At 42.7% G+C, this 26,920-nt stretch overlaps 1 protein-coding gene across 1 annotated transcript; it reads right to left on the bottom strand.

Annotated features, from left to right (window-relative positions):
• Positions 1–19,439: 19,439 nt before the first annotated feature.
• Positions 19,440–25,702, bottom strand: LOC148215819 (uncharacterized). Its single transcript, XM_088141983.1, has 3 exons — positions 21,923–25,702; positions 19,581–20,863; positions 19,440–19,443 (listed from the first exon to the last, which is right to left on the bottom strand). Exons 1-3 carry the CDS (start codon positions 25,700–25,702, stop codon positions 19,440–19,442), a joined length of 5,067 nt encoding a protein of 1,688 aa, XP_087998109.1.
• Positions 25,703–26,920: the final 1,218 nt, after the last annotated feature.

Genomic DNA, 26,920 nt, shown 5'->3' with positions numbered 1-26,920 from the left:
CATTCCTTGTTTCTGTATGCAAATATATACCCATGAAGAATCTGTAAAAATATAAAGACAGAGAACTCATCTGACATACGGAAAGCAAAAATCATTCTGCACCCCTTCTTCAAAGATATACTCTTGATTCAAGGACGAGATAACAGTTTGGAAAAGCAAAGGGTGAAATTGAAAGTCATCCAGTGGCATGGAAACCAAACAAAAAATGGTGATTGATTTAGCAAGGCATAGGAGTTAAGCAAGGGGATAATCTAGTACAGTCTGAGAAGTCAAGGGTGAGGTAAATTCAAGGAGGCAGGTTCCACAAGTTCAGATAAGTGACAAAGCAGAACTACATAACAGAACTAAGACTTCAAGGAGGTATAGGTATTTCTAGGCCATCCAAAGGTCTCTAATTCTGCATAGTCTGTGTCAAGTCCTTTCATCCTGGAGGAATTTCCATAGGATTGTTCTCTGCTGCATTCCCCAAGACCACACTTGTTTAGCCTCCCAGATGTTGTGAACCTGTTAGTTCCTCCTAATTTTGATCTCCTCCTCTTCAAATGAGGAATCTTTCAAGGTAGGCAGGGTGATACTTATATCTAAATCAGTGATCATGGATGGATCTTTTCCCCAATTGTTCAAGGGTTGGGAGTACTGTGAAAATTTTCCTAAGTATATTAGTGTTGTAGATGGTCTGAAGTTGACCCTGGCTTCTTATGGATAGTTGGAGGGAAGGAGAAATCAATGGGATTATAATTTCAACCTGTAGGTATTGGGAGAATGAGATCCTAATGCACTTGTAGTAGAATTATGGCAGTGTTCTCTACATACAATTGCCTTTCAAACTACCTAGGAACACTGTGATACAAAAGACAACCATAACCTGGTTTGGGATAGACTGAACTAACAATCTGATATTTGTTGGTTTACACTAATGCTTCCAGGCCTGCTTAAGGTATTGATGATCCTAAATGTTTTAGGAGCTAGCTGCCTAAATATCTTTTCTCCTGCCTTGTTATGCTTGGTTCTGATATGGAATCTCTTCTTACTACAGTTTGGAGGGTCTCTATAAGGAGCAGGACCCTTTTAACCTTTATGTAATGATTTAAAATGTGTATGTGACCCTGTTTATGCATGATTTATAGAGTATATTCTTTCTCATTACACATTTTAAGATGCTTTACCAAATGATACAATTTTGTGAAAAAAGAAAGGGACTTGGGCATGCCGTAGACATACAGTAGGAAGGAATATATAAATGGATCAAATAAATAAAGGAATAAGCCAAGTAACAGAGTGCATTTGATAGAGTTTTTGGGCATGGAGAAAAGCTGGTGCTTAGTGATCTCTACCTCCCTCTCCACCCAAATTTTATGGTCGGTTTTCCTGCACTTTTTTGGAGACTTGTTCCTTTTTGTCATAATTTCATTATTATTATTTCCATCTCCTTTAGTGCCCTTTGGAAACAATGCTGAAAACTGTCTGAGAGAAGCTGGGTAGAAATATTTTGTAATGAATGATAAATCAGAATAGGCAGAACTTTGCGGGTGGCTGACCCTGTGTGGTTTTCGTATGGATGCTCTGTGACTTTCTCTCATAGTGCTCTGTGCCTTGCACAGTAGTAGATGGCAGTATCTGAAGCTGCCAGAGATCTCATCTCCAGATAGAATTCATTTTTGGAAGTGTCTCTGGTGATAACAATTCGATGGTTAAAATGTGGATTGTAGAAGGGTGCCCCTCCTTCTTTACTGTTATGGATTCCTCCCAACCATTCAAAGCTTCTTCCTGGACATTTTCGGTTCCAGCCCCAGAACCAGCCACCAACTTCAGCTCCAGAAACTGCACAGTTCAGTTTGAATGTTCCTCCAGGTGTCAGCGTTTTATGAAAGGGCTGGGACAGCTGCAGATTGGGGAAAATGCCTGGTAAAATGAAGAAAGATTAGAATCAAACTCTGTGATTTGATTACTGTGATAACAAAAGTTTGGAAAGTTCTTTAGAATTCTTCCTGCAGATCTCTCTCGTTCCTAAGCAATTGGGAAAATCCATTGGGGAAGGCAAGAAGGGCTGGATTTGGACCAGATTTCTTCTAGCAATCCCCAGTGCCCAACAACCCACATCACCCAATTTCCTATACCACATGTGAACTGTGGAACATGTTCCCCAACTGTTTCCATCTTCAGAAACTGAGTGTTCAGCTAAGCCTTTTGGGTTAGATTTTTCATGAATGTAGCTTTGGTTCATATTGCATTCCATCTATATTGTTAAGCTGACCACCACGAACCCCCCGTGGGTAGAAAAAGAGGGTTCAGATTGAACTAATAAATATATAAGGTAGTTGGTCTTTGCTTCCATGCCATATTTGATCCAGTGCATCCATCCTGACCTGGTAAGATACTCAGGAAGAGGAAGAACTTCACTAAGGTTTTCATCTCTTTTCTTCCTGACTTATTCACTCTCTTGCTCTTTTCCTTTTTTTGCAGAACTGATGGAATGCCCATAGAGGGTGTTACTTAAGAGGAAATGCTCGTTGCTGATTTACATAAAGGACACATCATCCAGCATGACATTTAAGAAAGAAAGAAAGCTAAAGGAACCACAGCTACTTGGACTGGAACTATCTATCTATCTATCTATCTATCTATCTATCTATCTATCTATCTATCTATCTATCTATCTATCTATCTGATGTGTTAATCATTTTAAAAGAAGAAGAAGGGGAAAAATCAACAAGCAAGAGGAAAAAAGAAACAAAAATGAAAAAAATGATGAAGAAATATAATATCAGTAAGCAGACAAAGGAATTACAGAGATTGTACATTTAGTGCTCAGCATATCTTTGATGAGAAATTAACCATTAAAAAACATTAAATCATTTTAACCGTGTGAGAAAGGATTTGAATCTCTGAGCTAAGTGCCCAAAGCTCCACTATTTGTTATTAAAAAATACAAATATATAAGTTTATATTTAGTTTCTAACTTTTTGTTGTTGTAGGTTGACTGATGTATAATGTTTATAAACATTTAACATGTTTGTGTATTTCAGATTTCAGTTCAGTTTTTTCCCCTTAAAAGCTATACTCTCCATACTTATATTTGCCATGCTGTATTGTATGTATGGGAACCATTTTTGCTTAAATTTGGATAAATTTGGATCGGGATGCCCTGTGAACGGTCACTCATGCCCTTGTTATCTCCCAGATAGGCTACTGCAATGTGTTCTACATGGGGCTACCCTTGAAGAGTATACTGAAGCTTCAGCTGGTCCAGAATGTGGCCGCGCGAGCAATTTTTGAGGCCCGAAAGAAGGACCCATATAACACCTTTGCTGCGTGAGCTGCATTGGGTACCGGTTTGCTTCCGGGTCCAATTCAAGGTGTTGGTTATCACCTTTAAAGTCCTACATGGCATGGGGCCAGGCTACCTGAGGGACCGCCTTGCCCCCACGATTTCAACCCGTCCCACCCGATCACAGAAAGGACATGCTCCGGATCCCTGCGGTAAAAGGACTCCAACTAGCAGGGTCCAGAAGGCGGACCTTCTCTGCTGTAGCCCCTGCCCTTTGGAACATTCTGCCCCCCGAGGTGAGACAGGCCCCCTCACTCCAGGCCTTTCAGAGGGATTTGAAGACCTGGCTCTGCCATCTGGCCTGGGGTGGGGAGGGAGGATATCAGAAATGGGGTTGGCTGGCCCCTTAGTGGCCTGGTGTGGCCCCTATCGGCCTCTTGGATTTTTTAGCCTTTTTATCTTTGTAATGTCTGGTTTTTATAACTTTTAATTATGTATTTTTGATTTTAGTTTGTTGTAAGCCGCCTAGAGTCCCCCGTTGTGGGGAGATGGGCGGGGACAAGCCTATTAAATAGATAAATAAATAAATAAATAAACAAACAAACTTCTGTTGTGAAAATGTGCTGTTCATTTTATAGTTACTCCAAGTTTACTCCAAGTTCTCCAAGTTTAAGTTCCCAGTCTGATATCTGTGGTAACATATCACTTTTCCAGTGTTGTGCTAAATTTATCCTTGCCTCTGGAAACATTCATCTTAGTAAATTGTGGTATTTTTTTGATTAATATGTTTTGGAATTTTGCCTAGTAAGAAGTATTGTGGTTTCATTTCAAAACTGATTTCTAAAATTCTCGGAATAGAGCTGTGCATTTCTTTCCAGTGCTTCTGAGTATTTTTACACGTCCATCACTCTGTGTGTGTGTGTGTGTGTGTGTGTGTGTATCTTAGTGGCTGGATAGCATAGTGGTTAGAGGACTGCCTTTAACACAGGAGACCAGGGTTCAAATCCCGGCTGGTACCTACCTTACCAGTAGGGGTCCTTAGCCGAAGACACTTTACCTGCCCACCTCAAATATGAGAGTGACACAAACTAAGAGTCATGCCAGCTTGGATATCGCCCAGATTAACAAGGTCCACGTCAGATGTCAGGGAACCAGGACAATCTGATGATAAGAGGCCTACTGGAACAAACCATACATGGTTGAGACAAGAGAACTTGGAATTGATGGAATGCTACTACAACAGTAGACCTATATGAAATGTATGCGGGAACTATGGATGGACAGAAGACCTACATCCACACTAACTGAGAAACAACTAGTTACCCAGCGCTTCAACATATTGAAGAGGAAGCTGCTCTCACAACTTGAGATAGGCCAACTCCACATTACAATCCGGACTCAAGCAGACCTGGAAGAACAATTGGATGTGCAGCCAACACCTGAAACTGGAACATCACTGCCACCCCCTCCATTACAGAGCACAGCAGCTGATATGAGGCATAAGATCATGGATAAGCTAGCTACAGTCAACCCTTGAGACTGATTACCAAGGCTCAGTAGAGAAGTACTATCAGATAGTATGCTAGAAGATGCCAACAGAGCCATCACAACAATCTCTACTACCACCATAACTCAAACCAACGAACTAGTATATGCTACAGTCACTGTAATCCTGGAAATGCTTGGCTACATGATCAAGAAGAACAGCAGTACATACCCCCCCCCCTGAAAATGAGGTTGAAGGCTAAGATCAAGGCAACTCAGACAGAGGTTAGTCAGCTGGTAAAACTACAGAAGGGTATGGAGATTAAGGACAAGACTTGGGTACTAAAAAAAGACATGGGCCTGATTTCATCTGAAGCCCTAGAGACTGCTAAACAAAGGCTCACAGCACTGGCTACCAGGCTAAGGAGATACACCAGAGAAGCAGAGGTCAAGAAGACACATGCCCTGTTCTCCAAAGAACCATCCAAAGTGTACTCCCAACTGCAGCGCAACCACACAGTAACATCTGAGCAGCAGAAACTGAACAGTACTGGAAGAACTTATGGGAGAAAGAGAAGACACATAACACCAGTGCAAAGTGGCTGCAGGACCTGAAAGCAGACCACAGCAATCTCCCAGAATAGGAACCAGTCACCATCATAGTAACAGACATCCAACAGTGGGTCAAGAACATGAAGAGCTGGACAGCACCTGGCCTGGACATGATCCACACCTACTGGCTAAAGAAACTTAACAGCAGTGGCTGAATGTCTAGCAGCACAGATGAACCAACTGCTAGCAGCAGAGTCCCACCCAGACTGGCTAACACAAGGAAGGACAGTGCATCATGAAAGACCCTCACAAAAGAGAGTTCCTTCTTCCTCATGGCCTTTCCAGCATTTATTGCTATATGATTTCTCTATCTTGGCAATTATTGATGAAGTTGTATCTATAAAACATGTTATATGAGTTTTCTCTTAAGTTATAACTTGGAGTACATTTTATATAGATTTGTTCCATTGTTCTTCCCATTGCTATGTTGTCACCTACTAAATCTAAATGTTAAGTCTTCAATCTAATCCTGCACCAATATATGCATATTACCCATTTTAGAGTGAGCTAGTTTGGTGTAGTGGTTAAAGCAGTGTTGTCCAAACTTGGCCACTTTAAGATGAGTGGACTTCAACTCCCAGAATTCCCCAGCCAGCATGGTCCACTCATCTTAAAGTGGCCAAGTTTGGACAACACTGGGTTAAAGCATCAGGCTAGAAACTAGGAGACTCAGAGTTCTAGTCCCGCCTGAGGCACGAAGCCAGCAGGGTGATCTTTGGCCAGTCCCTCTCTCAGCCCTAGGAAGGAGACAACAGCACACCATTTCTGAAATCTTGCCAGGGAATAGTCCAAGCAGTTGCCAGGAGTCAACAATGACTTGAAGGCACCAAAACAAAAAACAAAGAAAACAAAACCCACTTTAGAGTACAGCTGAAGGGGGAGAAGTTGAGACAATTGTCTGGGTTGACTTCTCTCCTTTGCCCTGTTTGGTGGTGTCTCATGTGTGAGCCCATGGCCTATATATGCTTGATGGGATTTTACTGTAAGAGGTCTCCCTGTATGGTCTACAAGGCCAGATTTGTCTGAAAAACAACTTAAGATATTTACCACAGTGTAGTGTCTACCAGTGTGTGTTTCTGTCAGGCCTAGCCCAAGGAACTCCAAGAGACAATGCCAATTCAGTCCAGCTATGTTTATTAGCTACAACCTCTAGCAAGAATCTTCCCAGACTAAAACCCCAGCTCCCAAAGTCACCCAGCCACAACAGTGTGAATTCCTCAGGGAGGTGCCAGTCTCATCCTCTTGTTCCTCCCACGCTCTTCTGGGGAGCTAAGAAAATGTTTATCTCCCTGAGCCTGGCCTTCATAATTCCATTCCATCACAGTTTCAGAGTTTTAGCCATGGGACTCCTGGCTTGAGCAAAGTCAATATCCTAAGGACTTCTAGATGAATGTTAGCTAAGGAGATTCCCTGCTGTATTTTTGTCTAAGTTAGGGCTTTGCCCATTAACAGTTTGTTATCAGAGAACACCACAGAAGTTGTGAGTAATATATGAAAACAGGCTTGTTCCCGCTTTCCTTTCTTTTTCCTGGAAAATTAGTGTGCAGGACTAAACTTGATACGTAAATGGGGCACCCTGGGCTCATGTCATTTAATCAAAAAGACCATGACTTAGAGATTTGCATAAAGGAGGAGTCTAAATCTGTCCCACATTTAAGACGTACCAAGTTAGAGAAGAGTTATTTTTGCAGGATGATTTCAAATTGTAGTAAAGCCAAATTGAGGGCACATTCCCAAAATATCCTCTTTGTTCCTCCAGCTTTCTGTTACAGAGGCTTCATACAAGATGCTGATCCATGGTTCATTTAACATTGAATGAAACACAATTGGCTGGATTCTTGTAACAGTCCAAGCCAAAAATGATGGTAACTACCTTTGCTGGTTGGGCATTGAGGACACTCTTTACAATGGATTTGGCCTTACAGAATTGTACTGGATGACCATGGTTGAAAGAGCTGCACTGGTTCTGAGTTGGTCTCCTTGCCCAGTTGAAGGTTTTGGTGCTACCTTTTCAACCCAAATGACCTTAGGGTTTGATTATTTGAGGGACCCCTTCTCCTGTTTCAGATGTTTCTGGATATTGAGCTTTGTGTCAAAGACCTCTCTCAAGGTGTCCTTACTTTCAGCCACCTGTGTATTGCAGCAGAAACATGGCTCCCAGCACATGGGATAAACTCTCTTAGGAATTATGTTGGCTTCCTTAGAAGAAGAGTGAAGCCCTCTCCATCCCATGGATCAGGGTTTGATGTATGTCTAAATCCATGGCTCTAACCATGGATTTAGTCTATGGAGAGCAATTGGTTGCTTTCTACTGGCAGGATAAGCCACCAATGCCTATCACTAATTTCTCTCAGATTAAAAAAGTAAGGGCCAAACCAGTCTGAGGACAGCTGTGAAGAAAAATCTGGAGTTTCCCATGTCTTAGTTGCACTACCTCTGCTGTGCTAATGGAGCCTTGAGACCTTACTTTTAGCAAAGGAACTGCAGCAATTTCTGAGTGTGGTAGACCTCTGCATTTGAGCAAGCATAGCCAAGAACAACCCATACATGGCAGCAGACCAGCGGTGCTTGGGCTCTGGAACTTTGGGCAACAGTAAGGACTAAACCAGATGCAAACTAATGGCATCTGGTATTTTTGTAAGGTAGGTGTGGGGAATGGAGATCATTACATCAACCCCCCCCAAAGGGGAGGGAGGCATCACAATGATGGTCCATGATTTGAGATGATTAGATGGACTGTTGCATTCTTCAAGGCGGTTAAATGACTATAATCCTAATATGATTTCATGTTAGGTCTTCAGCCTCATGACCAAAAGAATGGAAGAAAAAAATCCATTAGCAGAAGATGCAGTGAGAAGGGAATGAGGTAGGAGCTCTCGACATCTTAAAACAGCCCTTGTGGGATGGCAAAAAAATCTCATTTTTATAATAAAAAGGCCAGGTAGGGTGTCAGACTCTGATTCAACCCATCGAAATTGCAGCAGAAGATCTGTATGGTGAAACAGTAGTTCCTCATCTCAGCTCTTGACATCTCAGCAAGTGACACCACCTGATTCACCTTTTCTGAGCAAGGAAGTAAAGTAGGATAAGGTCTACTACTTGGATAGGAAACTGTAATGATATGTGGGAATGACCTTGGGAGGCAGGGGGAAGAGCTACAGCCAGGGGAATGGTCGGATAAGAGGCAGCTGAGCCTGCAGAAGTCATGGGGGTGTGGCAAAGTCTCAGAAGGGACCCTCTCTAGTTTCTTGAGCTATAAAGGTGATGTGGGAGAAATGTCCTTTCAGACTTGCAAGATTCTGTTAATGTAACCTTACAATAAAGTAGAGCTAGTCCTTCTGGGTGTGCTTCCTGTCTGGCTTACCTCACAAGGCTGACATCAATCTTGCAAGTCTGAAAGGACGTTTTTCCCCCATCGCCTTTACAGCTCAAGAAACAAGGGAGGATCCCTTCTGAGATGTTTGCCACACCCCCATTTCTTCTGCAGGCTCAGTTGCCTCTTATCTGACCGTTCCCCTGGCTGTAGCTGTTCCCCTTTTCTCCCAAGGTCATTCCCACATACCATTACAGAAACCTCTTGGAAGAACTAGGGTTGTTAGCTAGGGCTGCTGCATCTGAGCTGCAAAACTCTAGTCACCAGATTCATGTATTTATTAAATTTGTATGCCACCCATCTCCCCCAGGGGGTGAGCAGAGGGGAGCAAGGAGAAATACAAATACCTTTGCTGCCCTCTAGTGGCCACTCAGATGTGGTAACCTCACTGGAGGCTAGACTGGGAAGATGAAAAGAATATCCACAAGGGGGCAGTGAAAAACTACTTCAGCTTTGTTGCAAGAAAGCTAGTTAGTTTTTACTTTTCTATCAGAACAGCAATTCCAGATTAGTGCGCACCTTGATGGATGTTAAAGTATTTGGCTGCAGGCTTTGAAAACTGTAGAATTCTGTATGAGGAAAGGCCAAGTGATAGGCACAAACAAAAATTTGCTAAAGTGAGTGGTTGAGGTTAATATCAGAAATGAACTAGGCAAGTGTTGGAAATCTGGTATGAGCAATGACATTAGCAACACTTTCCTCTTCCTAGAGGGTGGCCTGGCAACAAACCTTATAAATGAGAAAAGTGCTGCAGCCCCAGACCATTTCATCTTTCCTTCATAGCCCACGTTGATTTTCTATCATTGCTCTGTCACAGTCACTACCTGTCTGAGAATCCTTTTGTTACTCCAATCCATGGGAATCCAGATTTGAACTCCCTAGTCTGGGCACAGTGATGTCCTAAAGCATAATTTTGTAGGAACAGTTATGAGACATGGGCTAAAGAAGCCAGAACAGCTACTTTGTTCTCTCAAGGATCACCTCACTCCAAGTAAGGAGCATAGTGCTCAACTTCTTTGGGGTACATGAATCCTCCGAACATCAGTTATGGGCTTTTCTGCATGAACTGCCTCTTGGCAAAATGAAGACTCCTTTGAACTTCTTGAATGCAAAGGGGCTTCTGAGTGAGTGAGGGGGTGCATGAACCACCTATCAGAAATTGCCTAAGGCGAACTTGATTTTCTCAGGATTCTGTGGTGACTTCAGAAGGCAATCACAGAGAAAAGATCCTGAGAAAAGATGTAGTTGCTTTAACCAACCAGCTCCTTTTGTACCTGCATCATGATTGTTGGTCCCACACCTCAAAGTGGCAGAACTTGTGATGCAGTGGCATAATGCTGCTTGGTCATCTTGATGAAAGCAGTTGAAGCTTGTAGAAGTCAGTGTAACTAACTAATCAATGAGCCAGTCAACCAATCTGCTAACTCATCAGGGTCACGTGCAACTCAAGGGGACATTTGTCCCTTTGAATTTGAAATGCTAGACATGCATGAAATGGGGAAGATTCTTTCTTCTGAAGGATTTCAGCTTCAGCAGCATGTGGGAAACCACCAGAATGAAGATTATTGAGAAGATACAATAGAAGATGATTCTCAAAACACAAAGTGGCTCATGAAGTCCTATAAAACCCCCTCTTCATTATCTTCAGTGTGACTCCCTCTCCTTTACCATTTCCTTCAGATCCTCATTTTGTCAGATATTTCTGCCTCTTTATCCTCAGGGGGCAACACCCATTTCCTTTTGAAATAGTAACAGGAAATAGAAAGAAAAAGAGCTTCCTGACTGCAATGAATGGTTGGAAATCCCAGGAAAAGGAAAGTGAGGGAGAAAGATGGCCAGCTGGGTGACAAACCAAAAATAAAATAAAAACAGAAAATCATCCAAATCCCACAAGAGAACCAAAAATTCAATGCTTTTCTGTCATTGGTTCTAAGCCTTGTAACCTTTGATCTCAGTAAATTCAGGGGACACAATGGTTCCCTATCTTAGTTTCTGGAAAGGTTTCTGTTGTTGTATCACTGTGCTACCCATACAGGAGATGCACGCAGTGATGGAGGCCTTGACAAAAAACTACCATCTTCTCACCTTTGAAGATTGCTCAGCTTAAATGTGACTTGAGCACTTAGTAATAGACACATGATAGAGATAGATAGATAGATAGATAGATAGATAGATAGATAGATAGATAGACAGGTAGACAGGTAGACAGGTAGACAGGTAGACAGGTAGACAGATAGATAGATGATAGATAGATGGATAGATAGATAGATATAGGTAGATAGATACATATATATAGAGAAAAAAAACGTATAGTAATAACAACATATAAAAAGCTCCATCCCTTAGTACATGACCACAGATGTACACAAAGGTGGAGTTACATTACAATTACATTATGTAATTACATTATCTTGCGATGGCACAATGGTGCCGTCATATATCATGAGACATGTACAAAAGGGTTGGAGTGTGTGTCACAGCTGCATAATTCTGTAGCATCACTACAGAAAAAGTAAAAATGTTCATTCTACACCTCTGGTGGTATCGTTCTATCCAACTCCTAATCAGCTTCTTGAAAGGAGTTTTCAACTGTAATGGATGATGATCCATTCCCTTCAAAAAAGTCTTGAAAACTGCCAGTTTAAAGACTGTCCTGAAGAAGGGATTATATGCTAAAAGCAAACACACCTCCTTTAGTCTGTCACTGAAAGAAGAACAAAGCAAAATTCTATAGGGTTGGAAGACTTAAAACAATCCCTAACACCTCTACACAGAACCACTGTCCCACTTTAATTAATAACGGATGGAGTTACCAAAGTATTACAAAACCTGGGCTTCAAGAATTTGGACAAGTTCTCCATGTTCCCAAAGGAATAGTGAAAACTGGAACGTTTTGTTTCCATTGATGGTTATTCGGATTTTTGCCTTTGCAAATTAAAAGGTATCTTTGCAGCTAAATCCCCCAAGAGTTTGAGAATTTATTTTTTTAGCTCATTCCATCTGCCTCTTGGATGACAAAAAAACCTTCTGTTGTGAGCAAAGGAAGAGGAAGGGAAACTCTGAGGTCTAGCTTGTTTTAAGCAGGGAAGCCAGCTGGATGATTTTGGCCAATCGTTCTTTCTCAGCCCCAGGAAGAAGGCAATGTCAAGTCACTGCCAAAAATATCAACAAGCAAATTACAGGGACTTGTTCTGTAATCATCAGGAGTCAGGGATGCCTTGATGGACCATAACAACAACAAAAAGTGGGGTGATGGACCAATAGTCGTGACTGAATGTACACATGAAAATTCAGTGCAAAGCAGGAGAACAGGGGAAATGTTCATCAGAGATGCTTCTACATTTCACATAAAGCTTCATCTGTTGTTCAGAGATGGACCTGTTTTGGGTGTGACTTCAAAAACCACAAAATGGCTGGGATTAAAAGCTATGTTGTGACATCTTGTGAAGGAGAAGCCAACAACTTCTGCTTCCTTCTGTCTATATATTCTACTGAAATGGTAAGGAGCCATCACTGTCTTTGACTATGTAATGTGTAGGTAAGGTGTGAGACTGTAAGGGAGAATATGCAATGAATACTGATCTCATAGTATCTTTAAGATTGATTGGCTATGCCTGAAATATCTGTTTTTGTGGCCTAGGGGAATAAGAAGTTGGAATCTATTTAAATTTTGGAGAAATGTGGGGGCATGATCTATCTCCAAGTCAATTCAGTGTTATTCTGATCAATGACCAATGCTCAAGTTCCAATCTGCAATGCACAACACAGAGAATCCTGTGAAATTTAAATAAATTATGTAGCGTGACTCTAATAGCAAACATGATTCAATTTGAGTACCCCTCATTCTTCCCTATACAGTGACATTGAGTCTCTCTCTCTCTCTCTCTCAACCTATCATGTGCTAGTGTTCATTCTCTCTAGACATGTGCACACCAAATCTTCAGGAAGGATCTATGTTGGCTTCTCCTTCACAAGATGTCACAACATAGCTTTTAATCCCAGCCATTTTGTGGTTTTTGAAGTCACACTAGTGCTTAGGATGTTAGACTATGCCTGGGGAGATCCAGGTTCTAATCCATCCTCAGCCATAGAAGCTGCCTCACAAGGTTGTTGTTGTGGGAAAAAGAGGGAATCGAGAGTATTATGTATGCCATCTTGAGCTCCTGCAGAAAATGCCAACTATAATCAATCAATCAATCAAACAAATAAATAGCAAATAGCGAGAAAAAGTTAGTTCAAATCCATGCCTGGCTTGGTGCCAATTCCTTCTGCCTAAAGAACACTCTGGGCTACTGTGACAAGAGAATTAAAGTCCTCATCATAACTTCTCTTAGATCTCCCAAAAGGGGATAGGATCCTGAAGCATGCTTTATCACATTATATTATTATTTTTAATCTGGGCTTTTTAATGTTACGATGAAAACGTTCAGTATCAGAAGTAGTCCACTGAAAAAGAGACCTGTCTTTTCTGGGGATAGGAAGCTTAGCACTTGCAATTTGATTGGCTAATGCCCACAGTGATTTAAACCCTAACAAAAACCTCTGTATCTTAGCTTCTGGTAGCTACTGAGATGGTAACCCCAGGAGGAAATGTGGACTGGATTTAGAGAAATTTCTCTCAGTGATTGGGGGTGGGGGTGGGGGAAGCTTTTCCAGCATGTCTCTGTTGCATGAACTGTTTGGAATCAGAAGCAAATCCTGAAAACCTGTTCTTAGAGAAAGATGCTTGCTTGGTGGGTTGAGTGTTTTAAAACCTATCTATTGATTTTCAGAATTCCTATCACGTTTTATTAACAAAAAAGAAAGAATAAAATGCAAAAATACAACGTGTGTAAAAACGTATTAACAAGGGGCATCCATAGGGGGTGTTAAACAAGTCAAGATGACAGCCACAATCATGTGACTGAAGCTCCCCCCTTTTTATATATGTTGTACTCTGATTCACTGAACAATTAATAAGCTTAGCTATTAAGAGAAGACAGCCCAGGAACAGGAGAGACAAACAAACAAATGAATACAAAACAACAAGAAAATAAAAGCACCAGACTGGTGAAGTGAACATTTCAAAGGCAATGAGTTTCAGAGGTCTGGATCTTCTGAGGTTCGGAGAATAAAGATCAGTTCCTATACTAATTAAACTACAGTAAACGTGCAAACTCTTTTTTATAACTTTTAGTGGCTTACTGCTTTCTACCACAGTGATTTGTAGCTTCAAGGCTAGCTACTGTAGTGTGATGTAGTATCGTTTGTAATGTTGAAGCTTGTTCAGAAGGTTCTCCATCTATGATGAACCATGGGAGCTTGGACAATAGGCCTGCCTATTGTTTTGGGACAGTAGCCAAAGGCTCAACGTGGCCATGGGCTGTTATGCAATCTAGCCATATAACATGTCTGATCACTGGTCCATGTAGACCAGGGTAATCCGTTGAATAGGAATCCAGTTTCATGTTGGGATTTAATGTTGTATTTGTCAGTCTTCATTCTTTCACTTCCCCATTTTGCATAAGTCTTGCCTTAGTCTGCTTTACTGTCTCACACACTAATATGTAGAAATGTTTGCAATTGTCACAGACTCAAAGCTAGAAAGTAGTTGGTTCGGGATATAAACATGAGATGGTAGGTCAGAGATTCTTACCCTCACAGAATCTGTCCTAATGCTTGACCAAACCCTATTTGGTATAGCTGTTATCAAAGATGGTGAGGGGCTTGGAGGCTAAATTCTATGAAAAGTGGTTAAAGGAACTGGATGTGTTTAGCTCAAAGAAGAGAAGTCTAAGGGAAGACATGATAGCAGCCTTCCAATATATGAAGGGATATCACAGGGAAGAGGATGTGGAATGATTCTCCAGGGCCCCTGAGTGTAAGACAAGAACCAATGGGTGGAAGCTTTATAGAGGGAATCCAAAATTGAACTAAGGAGGAATTTCCTGACTCTGAGAAACCCTATGTTTCTATGATTCTAGATTCGAGTTCTATTCTGGAACCCTCATCCTTTGAAGGTAAGGCAGAATTCTGTTTCACAGAGAAATCTCTAAGAAGCTACTTCAGACCTTTGCCCTCAACATGTGAAAACCTGAAGAGGACCATGTGGGATTGGGACGGTTGGAAGCAGTGTTATTGGATCTCCTAATTCCTCCATGGTTTGAGTTCCTGTATATTCAAGAAAACATCTCAGTGTGTCTAACGTGTGTTAGCATGAAACAGATTCTCCAAACTTAACAGCTTGGCCAACTGATTCTGTGCCCGATGACTCAGCAATAAATAAGTTCAAATATACAAACAAACAAACAACAGAGAGTCCAAATAAGTCCAAATCCCTACTGTTTAGAAATAATAGAGGAGAATAACCAAGAAGAGAAAGGGTCCAGATGGGAAAAAAAAGACCTATGAGGAATGCATGGGGATATGATTAGGCTGGATAAGAGAAGACTGTGAGAAGGCATGATAGACTTCAATTGGACATCAGGAAATTTTTCCTAATGGTAAGACTTAACAGTAGAACAAATTGCCTTCTGAGATGGTGGCCTCTCCTCTGCTGGAGAGTATTTAAACAGTATTAAAGTATTAAAAAGGCTGGATGGCCCTTTGCTGGGAGGGTTATAGCAAATTCCTACACTGGGCAGCGAGTGGTACTAGGTGTTCTCCAAAATCCCTTACAACCTATAATTCCATAGGTTTATGAACAAATATTATATATATTTATATCTATTTTTTAAAAAATGTTTCTTTTTCATTAATACATTGCTGGCTTCTGTAAAATCATTTTAGAAATTAACATATTAATGTGATAGGACTACACTGTTGTCTATCAACCTTTGGCACAATGGCTTGATCCCAGTTCTTGAAGCTGGATTATAATTCACGTCTTCCAAAGGGGCATACTCTCCTAGGGATGTTCATAGTTTCTTCCTGGTCACTTCATCAAGGAACTACTGATTTTCATAGTTTCTTGCTCCCTTTGTCAAGGAAATGTCTTACAGGTATGACCATCATAATTCCTTTGGCTGTAACTTCTTTCTTCTACCTTCATTATTTGATCTTCTCTCTCTGCTTCTCCCTCTGCTTCTTGCCTTGCCACCTGAACTGCTGCTTCCTCTCGTGCTTTCTGGGCTGCTTGATGGTTGACTTCTAATGCTATCTTTGCTTCTTGTTCTGCTTCTTATCCTGTACCTAAAGGTATATGCCTTGTTTTTTTCTCCTGAAGCCATCCATGGCTTTCTACCACTATATTTCCAAAAGTTCAGTCCATACCGCAGATGCAATTTTCTCTCCAAGATTTTACCAAGTATGGACATTTTCTCATCAGTTTCTACATTGATTAGGAAATGAGGGTGGTGAACTTGTTTCTTGGGTTTCTTGTCTTGAACTTTTTTTGATATGAGCACTCTTCTCCTTTGGGTTGTCCCAGACACTTGGGTGCTCTTAAGTTCCATTAATGGCCTGTTATCAGTAGAAGGTTCCTTTGGTGATAAGTCTGTTTCCCAGTTCAGGGTTTCGTCTTCTACCTTCTCAATATTTGGGTGCTTTCCACTATCAGGTTCATCCATGTGTGGTTCTGTAGCAGTTCTTTCATCTTCACTTCCATAATCCAGCATTGTTGTCTGCTCAACAGCTACTGAAGGCTGCATTACTTCTTGGAAGAACACACTTTTTGGGGATGGATAAAATTTGTCAGAGGGCTCTGCAATATTGGGCAGTTCACCTCTTGATGGAGTCACGTTCTGCAGGTCTGTATTGCTAGCAAAGACTCTCTTCTCCTGAAATAGGGCTTCCTGATCTCCTGTACTGGAAGGGGTGGTGTCTTGTTCTGGAAGAGAAGCATTCCTTAGGGTTGTCCCTGAGGATGAATCAGAGGTAGCATCCTCTGATAGAAGAAAAGAAGGCCCTACTTTTGCCTTCTTTGCTGAAGTAGATCGAGGGGATACCCTGTCCTCTGTTAGCAGAGAAGAGGAATCTGTTTCTGTCTCCTTTACCATACCCCAAATTAATTCTGGTCTCCATTCCTGCTTTGTAACTGATTGCAATGAGAACATGGAGCCTGCTCTGGATGAAGGCAAATGGCATAGGCAAGGGCAATTGCCTATCCTAGAAGACTTGATGGGTATCCAGCTAGAACTAGAGACTTTTGATAATTGGGACTGCTTCAGCCCAACAGAATAGTGTCTGTCATCTTCCATTCTCTGGGAGGTGCTTTGAAGTTGTTGCAGAATTTCCTTCTTTAGGGACATATTGGAAGAGCAAGGAAGGGCTTCCCTCTCTTTAGCCAACCAATCAGTTCTTTGGCTTGAATATTCTTCCATAGCTAAACTCTCTGATGAGCTACTGACATTATATTTGCATTTCTGATAGCCAGAAGTAGGAATCGAGAAAAGTGGACCCCTAGGGTCTTGTGTTCCACCAGGAAGGTCTGAATCCCATCTTCGTGCATCTTTCATCAGCTGTACATTCAATTCAGATCTTCTTGGCGGTGGCTTCTGTAGGTTGCTCACTTCAAGTGCTGCTTCCTTAGCCACCCAATTGTTCCTTCTCCCTTGAATGGTTTTGTTGCGCTGGGTTTTTCTATCAAGACAAAATGATGGCTCTTCAGTATCCAACCAAGAAGCTGAAATCTCCATTGGAGCTTGGTGGAGATCATAAAATAGCTCTGAGTCATACATGTCAGGTCCCCCTGAGCTAGAGCTGGATTTCAATATGTCTTCATCATAATATGTTGAGGATGGTTCCTTCATCTCCCCTCCCACTTCTTCAGTTTGAGGAATAAATGCCACCATTGTGTCTTGCACCAGTTTTGGAAGTCGCCATCTGTGCTTCACTGTGAGATTTCTGATGTGGTTTTCCAGATCCTTCTTTATGTCTGGTTGCAGAAAGGGTAGCTGCTGAGAAGCAACTCTGATTTCCTTCACTGTCCACCATTTGTTGGCAGCAACACTCATTTCTGCAAGAGATCTTGTTTTAATGTTCATGTCTGCTGCAGATAGTAGTTTCTTCTGTGACTCTGCGGGAGCAAATGCCTGTATGGATTTCTGAACAATAGCAGGCAAGCCCCATGCATGTTGAATTTTCTTGTGCTGAATATGGAATTCCAGAAGATTCTGAACACCTTTTTCAAGAAAGGGCAAGTCCACCTTTTTGATTCTCCAACCAACCATGGGTGAAGCCATGGGTGAAGTGGTTGCCTGTAATTTTGCCTCCTTACTTCTGAGCTGGAATTTCTTCGTGGGACTTTTGTCTGTAACCCAGGGTTGGGGCAATGAGACCTCAGGAGATTTACAGGCATGATACTGAGCTTCTGAGCGGAGTGTGCCAGGATGCAGAAATGTTTTCAATGTTTTTTGAGCACGTTTTGGAAGCCCCCATCTATGTACTGCAATTAAATTCCTCAGATGAGCTTCTAAGTATTCTTTTGTATCTGAGTTAAGGAATGACAGATTCTGGGCAATCATGTGAAATTCTTTATCCCAGGGAAACTTATGAGCTATCATTGTACCTTGTGTGGCTAATGGGTGCTTCCTGGAGTCATGGAGATATGGAGCAAAGGCATCTAGGGATTTCAACACAGTGACTGGCAGACCCCATGCATGTTGGAGTTTCTTGTGTTGGATATGAAATTCCAGGAGGTTCCAAGCTGTGTCTGGGAAGAAAGGGAGCTTCACTTCTGAATAAAAGAAAGGAGTCACCTCAATATGTCCATTTGCAGATGACATTACTCTTCTCTTGTGATAGACTTTCCTGGGCTTGGAATTCTCCAATGAACCTTCTTCCTCTTCTTCCAACTCAGGTGGGGAATGGGATCTCAAAGGCAGAAATGATTGCAGGGGCTGCTGAACCCGTTCAAGAAGGCCCCATCTGTGCTTTGCTATCATGTGTCTAATATGGGCATCCAGGAGTTCCTCGATATCTGGGCTGAGAAATAATAGACTCTGAGCTTTGACTGGCACATCTCTTTTATCCCACAGGAGTTTTTTGGTCCTTCTGTCTCTTGGGTGTTGCATATCCTTCTGTTCTTCAAGAGGAAATGGGGCAAAGGCATGCAAGGATTTCAGTACCAAGGAAGGCAGGTTCCATGCCCGCTGAATTTTCTTCTGCTGGATGTGGAATTCCAGATAATTCCTGGCTTCGTCAGAGAGAAAAGGGAGACTTTCTTCTGTCTGTAATAAGAAACACCTTCCTTCAGCACTCATACAAGTAGTTCCCCTCTGTTTCCTTGGCTGGAAAGCTTGATCTTTCCTTATTTTCCTTCTCCTGTCTTTCTCAACCTCTTGCCACAAGTCATCATCTTCTTCCTCAGTTTGGGAAACATCTGTAGTCCCCAGGAGGGATTTGTACTGGCAGGAGAATGATGGATGTTGATGAATGTTTTCATGTTGGGAAGGAGGTACGGAAGGCAGAAACGATCCCAGGAGCTTCTGAATGGTTTTTGGAATGCCCCATCTGTGCTCTGCAGTCCTCCTCTTCAGATGAGCTTCCAGAATATCTTTGGTTCTTTTACTGAGGAAGGAGAGGTTTGGGACAATCACCTCCACTTCTCTCCTATTCCATCCATGTGTCCTGACAATGCGCTCCTTAATGCTCTGGATGCGACTTTCCAATTCAGGGGAAAGTGGGGCGAAAGCATGCAAAGATCTCAACACTGTGGAGGGCAGGCTCCATGCCCTCTGAATTTTCTTCTGCTGGATGTGGAATTCCAGATAATTCCTGGCCTCATCTGAAAGAAAAGGAAGCTTTACCTCAGTGCAGAACAAGAATTGTCTTCTGTTAGCTCTTCCAGATGTAGCCCCTCTCTGGCTCGTTGGCTGGAAATATTCCTCTTTCCTTCTCTTTGTTCTCCTGTCTTTTTCTGACTCTTCCAGCAAGTCTTCATCATCCTCCTCAGTTTGGGAATCATTGGTATCCCGAAGGAGCAATTTGCACTGGCAACACAGTGGAGGCTGTGCATAAAAGTCCTTGGACTGGAAATGGGATCTGGGTATCAACAATGTCCCCAGGGACTGCTGAACTCGTCTGGGAACAGACCATTTATGCTCTGCAATCTTCCTCTTCATGTGAGCTTCCAGAACCTCTTTGGTCTCCACACTAAGGAATAAGATGGAGGGGACAACCACCTTTATTTCTCCCATTTCCCACTGCTTAGTCCTGAGCTTCTTCTTTTCTGCACTTTGTACCTCGATGGGAAATGGGAAGAACGCACGCATGGACCTCAGCACAACAGAAGGCAGACTCCAAGCATGCTGGATTTTCTTCTGCTGAATGTGGAATTCCAAAAGTTGCCAGTCCTCATCTGTAAGGAACAGCAGCTTTGCCAAAGCTGAACGCTGCCCTTGATGGGTAATGCCATTGGACATTTTTGGAGCTTCTTTCCTAGAGGTGTCTCGCTGTTGCGACTTTTCTGTCTCGTGGTGGAAAAGGATTTGATGTGGTGGGGTGGCTTTGCTATGCTGTCGGTGAGGCTGGTGTGTTCCAGATTGGGATTCAGGTCGAGAAGGAGCACTAGCCCTCAGTGAACCCCAAATCAGTTTGGGAAGGCCCCATTTGTGCCGCGTGGTCAAATTCTTCAAGTGGGCTTCCAGGCAATTCTTGATCTCTGTACTCAAAAACCACAGGACTGAATGAGGGATTATCACCTGCACCATAGAAAGTGGCATATGAGTAGCTCCTTTCTTTTTTCCTTTGCTTCCCAAGCTCTTAGTGGAGATGTGCACTCCTGCTCTTGCACTTGTGCTCCGCAGCTCTGGTGGATGTGGGGCAAAAGCATTGAGGGATTTCTTGACCAGAGAGGGCAGGCCCCAATCATGCTGGATCCTTTTGTGTCTGATATGGAATTCTAGGAAGTCCCAAGCTTCCTTTGTATAGAATGTTGCACCCATGCTCTCTTGCTGAAACTTAGGAGTCACTTTTCCATCTAGAGTTGTAGTTCGGCTCATTACTTGTGGAGAGGGAGACCTGGGATATCCTCTTATGGTAAATGAGAGTTGCCTGCCACCATCCTCCTCTGCCAGGCCCCTCCACTGGGGGGCTTTTCTAATTATGGGCAGATGCTGGAATCTGGAATCTGGAAGCTCCTTAGTTGTTGCTGGGTAGACTTGAACATAGGTACACTGTGGGATTTGGTCTAGAAGTTCTTCCGACTGGGGGAGAGATGTAGGAGGCAATAACATCTTCAGTGATTCCTGTACTTTCTTGGGAAGACCCCATCTGTGTGTTGTAATTTGTCTTTTTGTATGTGCTTCCAAGTGTTCCTTTGTGACTGGATCCAAGAACAACAACCTTGGAGTTGTGACTCCCACTTCACTTTGTAGACTTGAAGGGCCAGCAATGGCCAATCTGGATGAAGCTCTTGGTGGCTCTGGAGGCAAAGGAGCAAAAGCACGGAAGGACTTTTGAAGGATGGAGGGCAGTCCCCATTCATGCTGGAACTTTTTATGTTGGATGTGCCTTTCCAAAAGATGTTCACTTTCACCTCTGAGAAAGGTGGCCTTCTTGGATACCACATCTACACACCTTGCCTCTGGAAATCTAGTGATACGTTGTGCTGTTTTGAACTTAGGTCCATGTACAAGAGAGGTTCTGAATTCCCTTGGTTCTTCATGATCTCCTGGAGGGGTGGGACCAAAGCCATGTAGAAATTTCTGTAATCTTTTTGGCAGCTCCCATTGGCTGTGAATGGCCATCTTTTTAATGCTAGATTCCAAGTTCTGCTGAACAAACTCAGAAACAAATGGCAGATACTGTACCCAAATTCTTATTTCCTGCCTTACTCTTTGAGGAGTGTGGGTGTCAATGGATAAGGGGGTTATAAAGGCTTGTAAAGAGCTTTGGATGAGGAAAGGCAAACCCCAGAAATGATGAAGTCTCTTCTTCTGGATGTGATACTCCAACATTTCCCTTACCTCTTTCTGAACAAAAGAGGTCTTCAGCTGTTGGAATGCAATGTTTGCCTTTCTGGTTTGGGCTGGGAAACATCTTGCTTGGACCACTATAGATAAGGACTCCATGTATTTTTTGCTCATTCCCCACAAGAACACCAAATGCTTATGTCTCACATTCTGCTCCAACGTATCTATATTACTTGGTGGCAGAAAGAGCAAGGACAGAGCTCTGTTGGTGGGGGATTTATGCCCAGCACAAATCAATTTGGGGAGATGTTTTTGTTTCATAATACTAGATTTTTTGTGAGACTGTCTCACCAGTCCAGGGAGTGTCTCTAGTTGCATCTGAAGGTATTTTCTTCTGATGTGTTCCTTGAGGACATCCAATGTCATTGGAGAACAATGTATGGACTCAACCAATTTGGAACAAGCCCTTTGGTTTTGTCCAGCACTGAACCTTGCTTCTGTTAATTTATTTTCCTTATCACTTTGGGGGAGCTGAGCCTTTCCCAAAGGAGCAGAAGGGCTGAAATATTTCAGGGACTCAAGGATTCTCTTTGGTAAACCCCAACGTCGCTGCAGTTTCAGTTTCTGGATGTGAAACTCTAAGTAGTTGCAAGTTGCCCAGGGGAGAAACAAAAGCTTTTGGGGCAAACTATGGACATAGATTGTGGTCCTGTGGGAGGTGGGACTTGGGGGAAAACCCTGCATGAAGACCCTGAGGGAACTCTGGATGAGTGCTGGGAAGCCCCATTCATGATGCAACCTCTTCTTCCTGATATGCAGTTCAAAAAACTCTCGCTGTTGTTGTTGAAGAAACACTATCTGTATCTCTGAGAACCCCACAGCAGGAACCCTCTTGCTCTGGAGGGGTGAGGCGTATGTCCTAGGAATCATTACATCAATGGCTTCCACATATCTTTTGCCCAGCCCCCAGAGGGAACTAAAATAGCACAGCTGTACTGCCATCTCCAACCTCTTTGCATCTTGCTTGTGCATGAAGGGTAGGAAGATCCGCCGGGGCTGTAAAGACTTGGGACTATGGGAGATTAATTTGGGGAGAGGTTGTCTGGTTGCCAATACATTATGTTTCCAAGAGCCCATAACAACATCTGGGAAAATCTCCAACCGTATCTCCACATATTTCTTAGATATGTGAAGGCAAATCTTCTCCAGACCACTGGATCCTTTTAAGGGAAGTCTGTGAGGAACGTGTGATGCAACTGCCACCATTCTCTCTCTGCAGCACATGGTACATAGAACACTCTTAGTCTGGAATAGAGGGATGATCTTATAGCTGGATACTGTTCCTCTTGTCTGATGCACAAATGTTTTTTGCCTTGAGGCATGAATTTTTACTCCTGGCCACAGCATCTTCAGAGATCTAAGAACCCTTTGTGGCAAACCCCACTGACGGTATAATTTTGTCTTCTGCACATGAAGTTCAAGGAGTTTGCAGTTATCCTGGGGAAGGAACAATAGGTCTTGAAACAGGGTACGGACACTGATTTTTGTCTTGGTTAAAAGTGATAGTGAAGGTGGTTGGTAGATGAAGCTTTTGAGTGATTTTTGGATAAGGACTGGAAAACCCCATTCATGTTGGATTCTCTTCTTTTTAATGTGCAGTTCTAAAGTTTCTATACTGAATCCTGGAGGGGGTACCCACTGAATTTCAGTGAATAGGAAGGCAGTCCTTCTCTGATGACTTAGGGGCTGGAACAATGGATTGGGCATCATTTGTTTAAGTGCCTTCACATAGTGGGTGCTCAGCTCCCACAAGGAAGCAAAATGATTACACTGCACAGTCATTTCAATCCTATTCATGGCTTTTCTGCATGCAAATGGCAGTAAGGTTCTGCGGGGCAGCAATGGCTGGTCCTTAGAAATGATCTTAGGGAGAGGTCTTCTCAAAGAGGAAAACATGTGCTTCCAGGAAGTTCTAACAGTTACAGGAAGAGCCTCCAAATAAATTTCCAAATGTTTCTTAGCCAAGTGGAGCTGCAATCTGTGCTGAACCTCAGCCTGGGATATGTGATGAATCTGTGGGGGTGCAGCAATGCCAATTTTGGGGGGTTTTCTACCTTGTTCTTTATTCATGCCGCCCACTTGCCAAGGTGCTATGGGTTTCAGGTAGCTATAACTTGAATAAAACAGCTTCATAGACTCCAGAACTCTTTTAGGCAGCAGCCATCGCTGACAGATTAATCGTTTCTGCACATTTCTTTCCAGTTTGCGTTTGGTGGTATTACTGAGAAAGGAGACCTCTGGTAGGAAAACAATCACCTCTCTGTGCAATTTTTTCTGGGGATGAGCAGAAGGAGTAGCTGGAAGAAGGTACTGGACAGATCTCCAAATAAGACGTGGAAGACCCCAAATGTGTTGAAGAGTCTTCTTTCTCACGTGCCATTCCAGTACTTCTTGGGCTTCATGGCCAACAAATGGAATGTCCTTTCCAGTGAAACTAAACCTAGCAGATTGTCTGGGCAGGTGGTGAATGAAAGCCGATGGTGTGATATTCTGAATCAGCAGGGTGAGTGACTTACTGAATAGAGTGGGCATCTTCCACTTGTAGGCCAGGTCTTTGTGTATAATATTTAACTCAATATGACTAAGAGTTTTTTGATCCACAAAAAGAAGCTGCTGAGATCTTGGCTTTAAAGAACATGTTTGAAGCGGGATGATTTGGGGGAACTTATGCACTATCCTTTGGTTAGCCCCTCCCCAAGAATGCTGAGCTGTGGGAGCAATATGACTCAGATGGATCTCAAGGGCTTTCTTAGCCAATTTTCTCTGCAGTGCTTGACCCTTTGAACTTGGAATTGATTGATGTTTTTCTAAAGAGAGAGATGGTTTCTTATTGTAACTGACCATTGCCGTGGAAGGTGTTCCCTTCTTAAATTCCTTTACAGAAGACTTTCCATCTACTTTGGACCTTTTGGTCAGTGAAGGAGAAAGTGGAAGGAACATCTGCAGGGATTCAAATACCCGTTTGGGTAGGCCCCACTGCCTCTCTATGATTTTGCTCCTGAGGTGGGTCTCTAGCTTCTGCTTTACCTCTGAGTTGGTGAAAAGGAGTTGGCTATAGCCAATGAATATTTGAACTTCACACTGATCATAGCATCTGGTCCCAAGATGAGCCAGTGATGGTGGAGCTGATAAAAGGAACTCTCTCAGGGACCTCAACACCAGGCCAGGCAATCCCCACTGGTGCTGAAGTCTCTTTTTTAGGACATGGGTCTCCAAGATCTTTCCATCACTGGATATGATTAAGGCAGGTGTTGTAAGACCAAACCCAATCAAGGAATGTACTAAAGTAGAGGAAATTGGTTGAGAAGGAGGACTAGGGACAAACTTGCTCAGGGATTTCATATAAATTGTTGGAAGCCCCCATAGGAAGTAGATGCATTTACTCTTAACATTAATCTCCACAGTATCTGCTTTCTTTAGAAGACTTAAGTCCAACCTGTTCCTCAGTTGAGGATGAACCTGACCAAGTGGAATAAGTTTGGGCAGGAGCTGATTTCTTACCCTTGCAATATTTATTTTCTGGGAATGCCGCACGATTGAATTGAAGGTCTCCAGCCTAATCTCTAGGGATTTCTTTGTAATGTGCACTTGTAGTTTTTCTTGGAACGTTGGAATGGTTTTAGAGTCCAAGACCTCCACTGCGTGATATTGCTTTGTGATCGGTTTTCCCAACTTTCTTGCACTTTTAATGTGACCTGTGTCCTTGTGCTTATGTCGCCAGCCTGCTGTAGAAGACTTCTCTTGCCTTGATTGAAAGTAGGGTTTAATGTGTTTGAGGGCATCTTGAACCTTCTGGGGTAGTTGCCAACGCTTTTGCTGAACCATTTTCTTTAGGTGCCACTCTAGCTCCTTCCTGGTACCCGTGGCTATAAAGGAGAGGATCTGAGGTCTTGTGACCACAGCGGCTTTCCTCTGGTGCCTTTGGGCAGAGGAGCGTGGAGCAGTAGGCATGAACCTTTTGAAGGACCTCAGGAGGGCTAAGGGCAATCCTATGAGATGTTGCATTCTTTTTGTCACCATGTGAGCTTCTAAGCTTGCCAACACAGTTTTTTCCATAAAAGAAATGGGCATGCCTGTAAATCTGATTAAGCCTGTCTTGTTGGTCTCGGCTGGCCACAGCTTTGATTGGGTCATTATAGTAGACCTTTTCTTGAATCCTCTACCTGTGATAGCCTTTCCTGATGAGCTCTGGAATGAGTCTTTATAGGCTTTGTGATGATCATAGTATTTCCTTTGGTGCTTAGTTGACCTGTGCACCTTCAAGCTGCTAGATGAGATCTCAGAGATGCTGAAAGAGGATTTTGAGGAACTGCTAGAAGTGCTATATGTGAATGAAGCTGACCTGAAGGAGTCTTCCTTTAGAATATCCTGTTTGACAGAAAGATTGGTCCCTTCCTTCCAGGCGTAGGGAGCATGGTATGGAATGGGAGATGCTCTACCTTCATCATCCACTGGCAACAATAATGAGACTGATAAAGAAGGTGTCTTCTGGTCAAGAAGAGTATGGTTAGAAAAGGGTGCAGGTTCACTGGCACTTTGTGGGACTGAATCAGGGCCTCTAACTAGAAAGCCGCAAGGTGGGACAGGGTATTCTATGCAAGACACAGGAGACTCCTGGCCCCTTGAGTCTTTCAATCTATGCTGCTCTGCCCCCCAGCTGTAAATAAATTCCAAGGCTTCCTGAGCAGCACGCGCACAAATCTTGCAGTCTCCATCGTCACACAACAATTGACGGATAGAACTTCCATGAATGTCCTCATGGATACCCTGTTGGGCAAATACTTGCTGCTTGATGCCTGCAAGGAGAAAGAAGATCTGATGAACCAGAACTGGCTCTCATGTCATTAGAAAATGATCATTAGCTATTTCTTTACTGACTGCTAATAGATATCATACCAGCTAGAGAGACCTGCATGCTTCCCCAGCAAACCAGACATCCATAGTGTGAAAATCAGAAAATAGGCATTGCAATTTGTATTAAAATTCATGTTTATACCTTCACTGAAATTAAGCAATTGATAAATGTTCCCTTTCTTTCTTTCTTTCTTTCTTTCTTTCTTTCTTTCTTTCTTTCTTTCTATTTTTGTAGGAAAAAAATTAAAGCATCTTGAAGTGTGCTTTGTGCTCTGAAGTACTTCAGAACATTCAGGAACTGTGAAAAACAATGGCAAGGTGGGTCCAGATTTGCCCATTAAAACACAATGGGATGATCAACTTTGGAGCAATGATACAACGTCGATGGGTCAGTGACATGTGTAGGTCAGATTTTAACTCCTTTGTTTTAAAAAC

This window comes from Python bivittatus, unplaced genomic scaffold, assembly GCF_059951505.1.
Source record: "Python bivittatus isolate LINGU-HERP-01145 unplaced genomic scaffold, Pbiv_v1 ctg000370_np1212, whole genome shotgun sequence".
Lineage (NCBI taxonomy): Eukaryota > Metazoa > Chordata > Lepidosauria > Squamata > Pythonidae > Python > Python bivittatus.
Note: the sequence above shows the minus strand (reverse complement) of the source record. Positions and strands in the feature narration are given on the sequence as shown.